This window comes from Tachypleus tridentatus, chromosome 1 (genome assembly GCF_004210375.1).
Source record: "Tachypleus tridentatus isolate NWPU-2018 chromosome 1, ASM421037v1, whole genome shotgun sequence".
In the NCBI taxonomy this organism is placed as follows: domain Eukaryota; kingdom Metazoa; phylum Arthropoda; class Merostomata; order Xiphosura; family Limulidae; genus Tachypleus; species Tachypleus tridentatus.
The window spans coordinates 77,471,022-77,485,743 of NC_134825.1; the positions used below are offsets into that span (position 1 = coordinate 77,471,022).

General features: G+C 33.4%; 1 protein-coding gene across 3 annotated transcripts in view; it reads right to left on the reverse strand.

Moving 5' to 3' along the window:
• The window catches only part of LOC143252973 (nucleolysin TIAR-like), a 226,893-nt gene that overhangs the window by 98,378 nt on the left and 113,793 nt on the right, over positions 1-14,722 (reverse strand). Inside the window, exon 1 of one of the 3 annotated variants that reach the window (XM_076505968.1) lies at positions 13,153-13,425. The exons of the other annotated variants lie outside the window; for them this stretch is intronic. Within the exon in view, the coding sequence (XP_076362083.1) occupies positions 13,153-13,164 (12 nt within the window). The 5' untranslated portion in view covers positions 13,165-13,425. Of the gene's footprint in view, positions 1-13,152; positions 13,426-14,722 lie in introns of those variants that run through there. 3 annotated transcript variants of the gene reach the window in all.

The window sequence follows — 14,722 nt, forward strand, 5'->3', positions numbered from 1 at the left end:
GGAATAAAAGTACGTCGTACTTTTTTATATTCATGGTAGAGCTTTTAAAGATACAATACGTCGTCCTTAACTTTGAAAATATTTACTGTTGACCTGTACGCTAACAACTACACCACAGTTAAATCTAAGCTAAATGTAAACACAAAAATAAAATTGTTAACATAATAAAATATATGAAACACAGGTCACCTGGTGGGATCTTTACAACGCTAAAACCAGGGGTTTGATTCCAGTTGGTAGACACAGTTATAACCCGATGTAGTTTTGCTGTACGAAAACAAATGCACACACATAAAACAAAGAATATGTTTACTCTATTGACTTTCGAAGGAAAGCCCACATAAATATTACATTCGCAATATGCGAGGCAAAAACAATAAGTGTAAAAACGAATCCAAAATTTCTATTTTCAGTTTACTGATTTAATTTCTAGTTTTCGAAAGAAATAATAAACATCTGCACGTTACCTCTGATTAAATCATAATTGCCAGTAAATTTTATTTTTTAATTAAACGATTTTCGATTCGATAAGCGATCTTCGTGCTGTTTATCTAAAGAAAAAATATAAGACTTTCATACTAAATAAGTGGAAATAGTGATGTTCCATTATCTGATGTAAAATATAACATTATCAATTCTTCCTTTTCCTCATGAGCTACACATCTATCCAAGAGAAATTTCTTTAAATTTAAATTGTCAGCATGAGCTGTTGTATTAGTACTTCTATAACCTTTTTAACCAGCTTTACATAATTAATTGTGATAAGTAAGTGTCCAAGCACTTGGGTGGAGTCATGGTTAGAGGAGATCCCCGACAAAAGACAAAAATCTTTCATCTTAATAATGTTTAAAATATGAAGGTGATAATTTTGTTAATATCACTTTTCAGCGATAATTATATATATGTATATAATTTAAGGAGAAACCCGCATGTTTGATCATTTATTATCATTTGAGTAGCGCTCTTATCTGGAGAAAACTGTGCAGTAAAATGTATGTATGTAACAGAATGTGATCTGGTTTAATTCAGCCATAATATCCACAGCGTGAGTTGAAATTTGAAACAACTTATGAATTAAACACTCTACTATTTTTACGTCTGATATTTTAGTGTTATTTTGTAAGTAAGAATAGATTTCTTACGCGTGTGAATGCTATACACACTCTACATGTAATACATAGGAAGACAAACATTTTCTGAAGTGGTAGTAACAGAATTTGCAGTGTTGTCTTTGAAAATTTGACATTAATTAATGCTCATTGTGTCTATGGTGTTTACGTAAGCACCTTCAGTGGTAAGTCTGCAGGGTTATAGCACCAAAACCTGGGCTTCCATACCAGTGATGGGCACAGCACAGATAGCCCATAATGGCTTTGTATTTAACAACAAATATGTACATAAGAAATTAGCTGTTATATATGTACAAAACAATTACCCGTACTTTGGTAACAGACAAACATTATTCGTCTAAACATAAGAATGTCGAAACCTTCTCAATGGCAGATTTTGCAAATGAAATTATTATTAGTAGAAACATTAATTATAAAGCTAATCTCTAAGGAAAGGTGCATAGGTATATCTGTCGCGTTTATTAACTCAACACTAGCCTAATCAATTTTTGTAACCTGTACTGCATTGGATAAGAACACTCTGGGTCAAATGGATTGTTATGCGTCAATCAAATGGTTTTTGCCAAAGCTACAGTATCCTCCTATCAGACGTATTGTCACACATCAAGTGAACTGGTTCATGTCAAACAGACTGCATTATAACTGCGTGTCAAATAAACTGGTTCGCTTCAAACAGACTGTAGCATGTCAGATGTATTATTACGCTTCAATTGAAATGGTTCATGTCACATAGATTAATATTTTTCAGACATGATTATGCTGTTTCAAATGGACTTTCACCATGATAAGATATGGACTAACTTAAATGCATAAAAATGTAAATCTTTAGTATCTTAACTTCTGATAACATATATTAATATAACCCTTAATTCCAAAAGATCTTATAAATACATCCTCCATGAATTCATATATTCGTATTACAAAAGTCCATTTCTACCGAGGCAACCAAATTTGGCAAAGAGCCAATTGCGATCTATGCTTTTATGATATAAAATCTTTATAGTTTTTTTGTAATTAAATGAACTAGTCGTCTTGAAAAGTATATGGAAAATTGAGCAAATAAAGCAAAAACGCAATCAGACAAAATTTACGCAGATTGTATTTGTTTCCCCAGCTTACTCTTATGGCTATGAATGCTGAGAAGGATTCTTAATTAAAAACCAAAATCGACATTTAGTATACAAAGCCAACCAGAGAGCGCATGTGCGTAATCATTTGTAATCACGCTAAGGGCATGAGAAGATAATTTTTTTTTAATCACTTTAGTCTAACAGTTTCCTCATTTGACCAGATTATGGTACCATACACACAACACGCTTAAACACCAGAGAAAAATTTATTTATTTATCCAAAGAATGCACTAGTTTTGAGAAAGTTAAAATGTTATGTTCAAGTCGTATATCTTTTATCGTGCTGTGAACTGCTCTGTGTAGTAACAATTATGACGACAGCTTGTTTATCAGTAACACATTAATACGCAGACAAGAAATCGTGTTTGACGAGCATTATATTTAATAGTAAAACATCAAGAATACTTGGAAATATCTATTTATTTCTGAAGATAATTGTGAAACTTTTGGTGAATTATGTGCAAACCTATACTAATAAATTTCTACGTATAACTACCCCTAATCAACACCGTATACTGCAATCTAGTGGGTTTCTGTTGTCCAGCTGAAAAGTGGAATTTGACCGTCTCTCCTATAACGCACCCACGGCTCCAAACCGCAAAGGGGGTTTATGCCGCGAAGCATGAACCCCTGGATTAACTTTCCAGTAAAACTAAATATTAGGCCCAGCCTACTCGCTCTTTCACTGAATGTCATTAAAAAGTTTATATGTAACTCGTTACCGATTTGTCAATAATTTGTTTGACAAGTAGAAAAAATTTCTTTTGTTCTCTCTTCTTCAAGATATAACAAAAAGAAAGTTGTACTCATAACAAATATCAGTTCTAAAACAAGCGTAGACTTCCGTCCACTCTTATACTTATTTCTTAGCATATGATAAAGTTGTGATAGAAGAAATACAATTGTGTTGACTTCGTTCAAAAAATACAATAACGTCAGTTATAAACATGCACACACTTCTATATGTGTGTGTATATATACATAAACTTAAAGCTTGGTTTTGTTAGGAACTCACACATAATAATGCTGGTCTATCTGTAGATAGATATCAGAAGAGTGGCGCTCAAAATATCTGCTTTGTTTCCTTAAGAAGTATTCATAATAATGTGTTTGCCAGTTTTGAAACCTGTCAGGCAGACGTCTGTCATACATTATATATGATATCTCTAATATGAATGATGTAGATGTACAAAGGAACTTTAAAATCCTATGCTTTTGAGTTCGTGAATACTCCTTATATTTATTCAGTTAAGTCATTAATCGTCTGTGTATATAAAATTTTGCTGTAAGCGAAGTTCTTAAGATTGAAATGACCCATCGTCTCATAATAAAAATTAATTTTTCTTACTTTGATATAATTTAACACAAATGAAATCCAAAACATAATCTAATGATTATTAATTCGAAAGTGTGTTACTCATTTCCTAAATAGGTCGGAAAATAGAGCTGTCGACGAATTAAATAAATTAATATGAAAAGTCTTCAGAGCGTAAAACGTAAATATTAATACAAAATTAGTAACTGATAATTAAAAAAATATTTTCATTAGTAATTATAATAGCTTATGCCAAAATATAAACAAACAAACGTTTTCGCCAAAATTATTACAGAGTGCGAAGAAAAATATTACAAATGAACATGGTATTCTGTGTGAATTTGCCTATAAGAAAAGATTTAGAATAAATTTAACTAGTTTCTAGAAATAAGAATGTACCAATATTGCGTCAACTACATTTTTTCGTTAAAATAATACTATTATTTCAATTAAACCTTAACTTTTTAAATATTACATTCACTTTAACTAAACTTTATCTGTTGTTAATACACTATAATCACTTCAACTGTTGTTAAAACAATACTAAGTTTCGATTACACCTGAACGTTTGTTACAATAGTACAGTCACTTCAAATGAACTTTTAATTATTGTTAAAACACTATAATGACAGAGCTTAGAAAGACTGCCGGGTTACAATACCCACACAAGTTTTAATTAAAACGTGAATGAAAAAGTTGTTTACAGCTTAGAGGAGAAAGTATGACAAAAGAATACAGTCAGAAATGACGATTTTTATACTCTGAATTACTTATTGATCAGTATACCATTCTAATAGAAGTACGATAATAGCCTCTTATTTACACTTTAAATAACTGTGTTTTCAAAATAATATTTTATTATATAATTCTGATATTAAGACATTTATATAAACGAGCGAAAAAAGTCATTACTCATTATCAGCAAGTGTCAGAAAAAAACCAACAAAAAACTAAGGGCAAGTAATGTGTTCGTGGCTCTCCGTACAAACGTATTTTCAGCTAAATAATGGAGAAGTTGATCCCGAGTTTATCATTTACAGTACATCTAGTATATGTTATCTAAATACAAAATGATAACGAACCATTTCGCACAGACAGTTTTAAGAGCATTATTAGGTTCCGGCGAGAATAAGTCTTAAGCCTAAAACAATACGATAACAACATGTCACATTATACGATGAGTTTAACCTCCACTTACTAAAAACTTACTAAAGACCACTCTTTCTACGTTGTCGAAAACAGAACTTGAAGAAATACTCGAGACAGTATCTGTAGTGCTTAATTAGCTATACAGCCTGGGATCAATATCAACTCAGAGACAATGTAAACAAAGTAAATATATTACTGTTCTTACAGTCACAAATACAAGTAGTATTAATTTACATAAAAACTGTTTACACTAAAACTGGTCAACCGATCTGTGACAGAGAAAGCAGGAGCTATCAATGCACCATTTCTGATTAGGCGAGCAAGACAGTTATAAACGCAGAAGAGAAACTACACGTATAATAGTAAAGTTATTTTAACGTACAGACTACAACAACCAAGTTAATTCCACTTTATCTTGTCAATTTATTGAACTTCTTGTTCAAAACTAACGAACCACGCGGCGAAATTTAGTACATAATTATCAAGGTTCACTGCTAAATGTGTTTCAGATAATGGCTCGACATTGAAGAGTTTAATTTCAGTTTTATGTGTTACATGAAATGGTAGGAAGAATTTGTGTTTTATAGCCCGTAATATACATATGTATGTTTGATTAATTATAACATATTTTGAAAATATTGATTAAATAACTGGAAGTTTTACTGAACAAAACAAACTTGTTTTTACTAGAGCGTCCTCAAGTGGATAAGAGGTGAGTTATTAATCTTAAATGCTTAAACCTAAGGTTCAGTTGCTCGCGGTGGAAAGAGTTCAGACAGCTCGTTCTTTAGCTTTAAACTTAGAAAACAATAAAATAGTTTTGTTTCATTCACAGAAAATGGTGATAAACCTGACATTTCGAGGGTTTTTCCTAATTTGAAAGTATTCTTCCTTGATAAAACTTTGAAAGAATGGACAATATCTGTCTACAATCAGAAAAGTATTAATGATTTGTGTTTCAGTCTTTGATTTTTGAATTTTCGCGCAAAGCTACACGAGAGCTATCTGCGCTAGCCGTCCCTAATTTAGCAGTGTAAGACTAGAGGAAAAGCAGCTAGTCATCACCACCCACCGCCAACTCTTGGGCTACTCTTTTACCAATGAAAAGTGGGATTGACCGTAATATTATAATGCCTCCAGGGCTTATATGGCGAGCATGTTTGGTGTGATGGGGATTCAAATCCACGACCCTCAGATTACGAGTCGAACGCTCAACCCACCTGGCACATGCTGGGCCTTGTGTTTCAGAAACGAGTGAAACATAAAAGTTTTATCAAACAAATTCTGGTTATTAGATATTTTATATTACACGTTTCATTAGGAAGCTAGTTATTTTTAAGGTAAACAGAATAGCACTTTGTAGTTTAAATAATATTTATAACAACTAGTTTTCCGTTGATAGTGTACATGTTGTCCGGATAGAACTTCTCGTTATTTCGAAAATAATAGAATCATTGAAATAGTCTTTGTTCTTGAGACTTGTAAGAAAGGCTTTCGAGCTGTTAGAGAAAGTTTGATCTCTGGAGTGACTCTTACCTCAGTTGTTTTTATTTAAGACCTCAATTTCTTTCTTTCTACAGCTGCAACTATCTTGTCTGAAGGCTCGCATTACAAATTTAATCACTTTATCTACAATATGTTTTTCTCGTTCTCATGTTTACCTATGTATTAATTGTGTATGGGGAAACGTCATTGATTATATATTTCTTCATAACGCAAGCATGGAAACCCCCCGCCCCAACTATATTTGGCTTATAATGACTGTATAAATAAATAAAGTTACTTTCTTGAAAATATCTTTAAAAGTTATTTATTTTGAATTTCTTTGGCTAAATTGTTTCTGGTTTCTTCACTAAAACGAATTACACTATGTAACAAAATTGTTACTTTTTCTTGTTCCTGGGCAGAAAGAGTTATTTCCCAATTGCTTATGCCTAAAGTAAATGTAAAGACCTATTTTTCTCTTCAAACTTTGCTTTTGTGACATGCTTAACGAAATTTTCAAATTTATCGATTTTTCCAGAACATTCCAGGTAGATTCAGTGCTGAGTAGCCGATAGAGAAGTTTCTCGAACTTACAAGGATTTTCATGAACTTTCTAGAATGTTGTAGAACTTCCATAGTAATATATATACAGGGGCTTACCACTCACCACTTCAGTTTAGTTATAGTTGCCTAAGTGAACACATAGACTTTCTGATTTTATCAAAGATGGCATCAAGAAGCTGCAAGCATTCTGCCATGTATGTGGCCAATTTATTGAAACAAGAGCGAAAAAGTACTCTGTGACAGTATCTGCTAAAATGTGTGAAGTATACAAGGCATATTTCAACATGCCTGTAGGGGATCAATACAAACCATGGGCATCTGATGTTGCCTGCGAGTACTGCAAAAAAACTCTAGAAAATAAGGACAATTCTTGCTTGCTGAATAGTAAGATTTTATATGATTCAAATTTTAGACCTTCTAAAATTTAAATATCTTTTAATTGTTTTTTTAAATTTCTAATAGTATAGAAAAAATATCACACATAAAATATTTTACATGAACCTCTTACACATTAGTTATGGATGAAATACACTTATTATTCATAATAACAATTTCATTTTGCTCTTTTGTAGGACGGTGCAGAGGAGAAAAGAGAGCCGTAAAATTCATTATTCCAAGAATTTGGCGTGAACCCACTGACCACTCAAGCAATTGCTACTTCTGCATGGTGGACCATTCCAAACATCAGGCTGGCAAGAATGCATCTGCTACCATGTATCCAGACCTTCCAACATTCATCGCACCAGTGCCACACTGCCTTGAGCTCCCTGTACCCACTCTGGCAGAGAGAAAGCAGCCATAATCAGAAGAGAGCAGCAAATCAGAAGAGGAGGTAGACGTTGAAGATCCAAGTTACAACTTCAGAGGTGCAGTTGGTGAAAGAAACTCATACTACCCCAACCAAAGAGACATCAATGACTTGATCAAAAGTCGAATACCGAGACTATGTTTAGGGTATGATACGTGAAAGTGATTTATATTACATTCGCAAATCTCAAAAAACTACTCACTTCTAAACATTTTTGTATAACTTTAGTATAAATACATGTAAATCTTGATTCATTGTTTTATTCAGACCTTATGTAAATGAAAATATAGAAATTTTCCCGTTTTTACGTAGAAAATAGTTTAATTTCTAAATTTCTTTATCCAGGTCACAAAAGCAAAGTTTAAAGGGAATAACTGCCATTTTCTGTACTTTTACAACATAAGCAATTAAGAAATAACACATACTATCCAGGAACAAAATTTGTGTTACATAGTGTAATTCGTTTTAGTGAAGAAACCAGAAACAATAGTTAATTAATCCTTTGAATTATCTGATGTGCGTACCGCTGGAAATCAAACTATGGATTTTACCGTTGGAATTTTGTAGACTTACCGCTGTCCCCTTGAAGGATCAATAAATGTGCATATTACAATAGCGAACACTGACAGGCCACTGATTTTAGTGCCCCTAGTGGTTTAACAGAAAGCCTGAAAGATTATAATACAAAAAAATGGATTGCGATAATCGTGATGGTGTGTTTTCCTTATAGCTATCTGCTGAGTCCACCGAGAGGAATCAAACCCTTGATTTTAGCGTTGTAAATACATAGACTTACTTACCACTATACCAGAGGGGGACACTAGTGATGGCCACATCACACAGCACAGATAGTCAGTCCAATATGTAGCTTTGTGCTTAATAACAAACAAAACTAATTAACTAGCTAATTTTAATTTTGTGATTTTAGTTTTATTTCGAAGACATTTATTTGTGGTGATCAATGTTATTTTATTGTATTCTTTTGCTGAAACTCTCAAAACTCTTTCACATTATTAATTTCCAAATTTTACCAGTTCATATAATCGTGTCATCTGCCTAAAGTTTACCGTTATTAATGTTATAAGTTTAAGAGTGGTATACATTTCACAAAAACAAACATACAATAGCTGGCTTCAATAAAAACCAAATAAAAAATAATCCGATTTTTCCCAAGAAAGACATATTTCAGACACTAACATACTGGCAAGAAAAACAATGATTAACAAAAAAATCAGTCAAGTCTCTGACTTTTAACATCCGCACTTAAATTCTCCAGATAAAAGTTAACGAATTAAACACAATGTGACTAATTACATTCGGATTTATATCGATTTACTCATTTCCCTAGATCGGTTTTAATTACAAACCGTTTAGATTCGTTTTCAAAGGCGTGGTTTCCGTCCAGACGAATATAGGAGCTTTACCAAAAGACGATAACCAGGGAGGAATGAGTGAAGTGTACATACGGTGTCCTATTTATTCCAAGTACAATAGATACCTTACACAGCAAATAGTAATTAATTGATGAAGAAAGTAGCTCTATCGGAAGGTTCTGGAACTAATGATAAACAAACTATGGTAACCTTGAAACAGTTACTATGTTTTATATTGTTTCATGTACTATTTCCATGGATATTTGCATAAATAGAAATTTACCTTAAACAGTTGTTGCTGATGTTTTTATTTGTAAACGAACTATAATTAGATTAAGCAAAGAAGTATGCAATATTGATTACACTAAAGCTTAACCCTAAAACTACGGACTTGTTATGGTTAAACTAATCATGAGCATCCATATCAGTTTGTCACCCGCTAGTACAGTTGCAAGTCTACGTATTTACAAACGCTACTATCTGGGGTTTGATTCCTCTCGGTGGACTCAGCAGATAGCTCGATGTGGTTTTGCTATAAGAAAACACTCACACACCCATATCAGTTTCTTATTATGTCTTTTTATACAGAATGACTGATACTTCTTAGTTGTAGCAAGATATCTGCTGGTTGACTTTTTTTTTTCTCGTTAAGCACAGAGTTACATAACTGGCTACATGTACGGAATTTTAAAGTTATAAGTCCTCAGAGTTATTGCTGAGCTTCCGGGAGCAATTCCATTTGTTTGTATTTCTTACATAGAATGGCTGATATTTCTTAATTTTGTCAGATATATATCAGTTGATCTAAAAGAGCCTTCAAATTATCGACTTGTTTGTACCCTGTTCGCTATCGATCACATTAACATGTTCTATTACAAGGAGCAGTTTCGTTACAAAATTTAGCACGATTGTTTGTGTGTTTGCTGTTAAGCGCAATGCTAAAAAATGAGTTGTCTGAACTCTAACCACTGTAGACATTGAAACTAAATTTTTAGAGTCGTAAATCCTCTAAGCCACCAGGTCGATATTCAGTGTAAAGAAATGATAAAAGATAAATATGCTAAATAACTCGTATTCTGTGAAAAATGCCTAAGGGATTTCAAGATTAATTAATGGTATTAACTGTAATATTGAGTTGTTGTTTTTATATATTTGTGTATGTGTGTAGTGTCGCTTATTCGAGATACTGTAACTGAAAAGTTATTAACCAACAACCACTTTGGAGCATAAATATATAATTTAAAAATATGCTTAAAATCTACTAGTGTTCACATGGAACCCACTGATAACAACTAGCCTTAAATAATATCTAAGAATTTGTCTTCTTTTATGCTAAAGGTTTTATCAGTAAAGGAACACTTTAAAAGTTTAGTGAAAAAGGGTTTATTGAGGTTTGGTACGTTATATTAAAACAGTTATAAGTAAATCAGTAAGTCAAATGATAATCTTATGATATAAAGCCGCGGTGGAAAGAAATGTATCACAACTACTATTTTACATTGTTTCGTTGAGTAGGTAGTAAGCTGACAGATCAAATTGATCAATTATGTTTTGTAAATTATTAATACACATAAACCATTAAGATGCTCTCAGATTTTGCATTTAATTTCTTCTGGAAGGAGCTATCTCCTGTATTCAGTGTTGTTGGAAATCAAAGAATTAAGAGCATCATGAACATTCAGTAAAGATACCAGCAAAAAGTTGTACCCTAGGCCTTGGGAAGCAAACTGCGGTGTTTTGTAATAGTTGAAACACAAAGATCAGTGGCAAAAAAATCGCACACGTGTCTCAGATGATGGTACTCAATACATTCAAGAAGGATTTCTGTCTGTAAAAGCGACTCAAATTTTACGTATGCAAGTTTTATCACACCATATCTATTCAACCGTCGCATACCTCAAAGAACTAAAGAACGGAATGGATATTTATTGTTTTTTGTTTTTTAATTCCGCACAAAGCTACTCGAGAGCTATCTGTGCTAGCCGTCCCTAATTTAGCAGTATAAGACCAGAGGGAAGGCAGCTAGTCATCACCACCCACCGCCAACTCTTGGGCTACTCTTTTACCAACGAATAAAGGGATTGACCGTCACATTATAACGCCCCCACGGCTGAAAGGTCGAGCATGTTTGGCACGACGGGGATACGAACCCGCGACCCTCAGATTACGAGTCGCACGCCTTAACGCGCTTGGCCATGCCGGGCCTCGGATATTTATATTATTCCTTTTAGATGCATTTCGGTGTAATCGGATTGTTGAAACGATTTAAATAAATCTGTTATTACCTACATTAGATGGATTATAGAAAATACTAATGGAGGAGTGTTGTGCTTTGAACATGTCGAAATTATGACCGAGCGTTTTTCGACAGAAACTAATAAGCATGAATATTGTGAATACGCACAGTTATTATATACAGCATGATCGAATGTGGTAATATGGACGGTAACGACGAGGTGTGCCTCAGAAATCGTTTTCATAAGACGTATTCAACCCTTGTCTTCCAATGTTATTTCATAACAATTTGCTCCTTAGGAAATTCTTGTCCATGAAGATGGAGATGAAACATTACAGTATGAACGTAACAACAATTATCAGGTATATTCTGGGCGTTATTTGCTCTTTTATAAGAAAAGCCATTTTCTACCAAGAGAACACTTTTCAAAGAATAATCCCCCCTCCGGTTGTCTTCACTTTCACAAAACTGCAAAGTTAAATGTTTCATGTACTTTTCTTTACATTTCTATTTTAATAACAGTACGGAAAATGTGCAGTGCGACTTATTAGACCATTTTAAATACTAATGAAGCCAGGCCACAACATATACTTTAAGCCATTCTAACTAATAATGATGTTAGACAAGTCTGTCACATGCTTCCAGTCATTCAAATGCTAATTAACCTCTTTTCTGATTCTTTCTGAAATAAATTTTATGCACTGGTTATTGATTGCCATGTGTTTTTTCTATAATTTAGAGTACAACTGCGGAAAGAAAATAACAGAATCAGCCATATGGCAGGCAACAACCAGTACAGAAAGGCTTTATTTTAGACACAACCAGAAAGTGCAACTATATTTCCAAAGAGTTTACATGACGCAGTTCATTTCTGTCCACTGTCAAAGGAACCATTCACTTGGGGATTAGTCAAATGTATGTTGCAGCTTGTTTATTTTTATATTCCTTTGTTTTGCTACCAACAATTATGTGTTTATAATTTTTCCTAGTGACAGGTGTATTCTTAGTAGACTTACTGTATCATATGACCATGTCTCTGCTTTAAAATAACTCAAGCAATCATCAGGTTGCCAGTCTATTTTTACATGCTAATCAACAGATTACTTCATGTTTACGTATGGGGAAAGAAATGATTGTAAGAAATGTAAAGTGTTCAGTCACGTTATGATATTTTCCTTTGCAGTTAACTTACTTATGGAAAAAGTAAGGAATGTAAAATACAGTAAATGTACGTAAACTTATCTTGTCCGAAACAAGTTGTCATATGGTGTTTAGCCAATTACAATATTTTAACTTTAGTGCACCAATGCTTCCTGATACAACTTCACAACAGAAGTTGAAAGCGACTAGACAAACAAAGTATCTACAATCTCGAAACATACATACCTTTGTTAGATTTTGAAAATAGTCACTCAGATATTATATTATGAACAATCTTTTCCATCTAAGTAAGTAAAATACGACTGTATTTCATTAACTTCCATTTGCTTTACATAATTTACAAAACACTAAAGATTAAAATAATTTTGTGCACTTTCAAGTACAAGAAATACAAGCAAGCATACACATGTGTATAAAGACTGTCACATGGAATCGACCTCTCAAGTCCACCAAACCAAATGATAGCACATGCATATGAATGAACATCCTGGTCTGATTTTTAAGGGGTGTTTGTGAATACTATACAGTTCATGCATTAATACACATTTAGCTCTGCCTATACAAGAAATATGTTAATTACGAAATTCTTTAAAATTTGAACTTTATCAATAACATGTTAGCCCCACCTAAACCACCAAATGTGTACACATTACTGTGCAAACACACGTATAAAGCCAATCATTTTACAATATTTAATAAACCAGCTTATCGTTATATAAAGTACACAGGGTTCTACAACTATGCAAAAAATGCGAAGATACGAAATGAAATAAACTGCCAAACACTGACGTCACAATGTACCTCTTTCTCCATCCTTTACCATATACGGAAGGCTGAACGCGTGTGCCCGTCCACAACGTTAATGCGAGGAGCATTCTTTAGACGAAAGCATGAAGTAAAATAATTCAGCCACGAACATGGACGTGTCTGCTTTTCTAAAACAAGAACTTTTGCACCAGAGGGCACATTTGAAGAATTAGGAAGGTAGATAAATTATTCATTTCACACACACGCCAAGCTATGTAAGTGATAGTGACTATCCCTTTCAGTATTACAGCTTTCCAAAGTTAGAAGTTCCGCTACTTGCAGGGTACCAATAACCCATATATTCCCAGTAGTACAAATAAATACAGGATTTAGAACGTTAAGCCTGACTGGTGCATTAGGAAATGACGTAACTGTTCTGTGTTCTTAGTGTACTAGTTGTTTTGATTGAATGGCCCTCTATAAAAATAGCAATAATAAACCAAGAAGGCTCTGATCAGAACCAGTGTTTAAGCAAAATCTGTGGTAGAATACCATTAAAAGTTTTCTGGTAATGACTTAAGCGTCAAGAGATTTCTTTCGTACAAGAACAAAATTTTTAAGTGTTTGTTCTTTTGAAAAATTCTCTATTTCTGGTAATATATTGCGTTCATTAATAAAGTAATTCGTATAACGTTTACTCCATCTAAAAGAGATTTATCTAACAATTATCCATATTCCACATCTGAGAAAACGAGTTGTTAATGGTTTTTACGTATAATGGGACAAACTGTCTGAAGTTCCTGTATAATATTGATTTGCTGTAAAAGATGTGTTGTTTACTATTACTTCTGTTGAAGTAGGCCTGACATGACCAGGTGGTTAAGGCACTCGACTCGTAATCTGAGGGTCGCGGGTTCGAATCACCGTCGCACCAAATATGCTTGGCCTTTCAGCAGTGGGGGCGTTATAATGTGACGGCCAGTCCAACTATTCGTTGGTCAAAGAGTAGCCCAAGAGTTGGCGGTGGGTGTTGATGACTAGCTGCCTTCCCTTTAGTCTTACGCTGTTAAATTAGGGACGGCTAGCGCAGGTAGCCCTCGTGTAGCTTTGCGCAAAATTTCAAACAAACCAAACCTATTGAAGATATTGACTATACGATATTGCTTCATTTAGATAGGTCATCCAATGTTATTCCATTTGAGAGTATAGGTTGGATAATTCTACTTAAGAAGGTGGTATGCCTGCGTTACTTGATTTAAAAGAATGAGTTGCTCAATGATACTATCCTTAATAAGATGATTGGGTAAAGCTTCTACTGCGAGAAAATTTATTATTTAAGATAGCGTCATCTGAAGATATTATGCTTAACGATAATCTAACTTAACTATTAAGTTGCCTTATATTGTTTTGTCTTAACTAAGTGGGTTGTCTGGTTCATTTAAACTAATTCACGTAGCTGTGTAATTGCATTGTTTTTATGTGTGTGTGGAAAGGAAATGACAATAATAAGTTAATCCTTTTAATAGCGAAACTTAAATAATATATGAATTGGTTGAAACAGACGAAGCATAATGTTTATACACACTTAAGGTTTACTTTAATAGCAATATATCCTTGTTTTTTT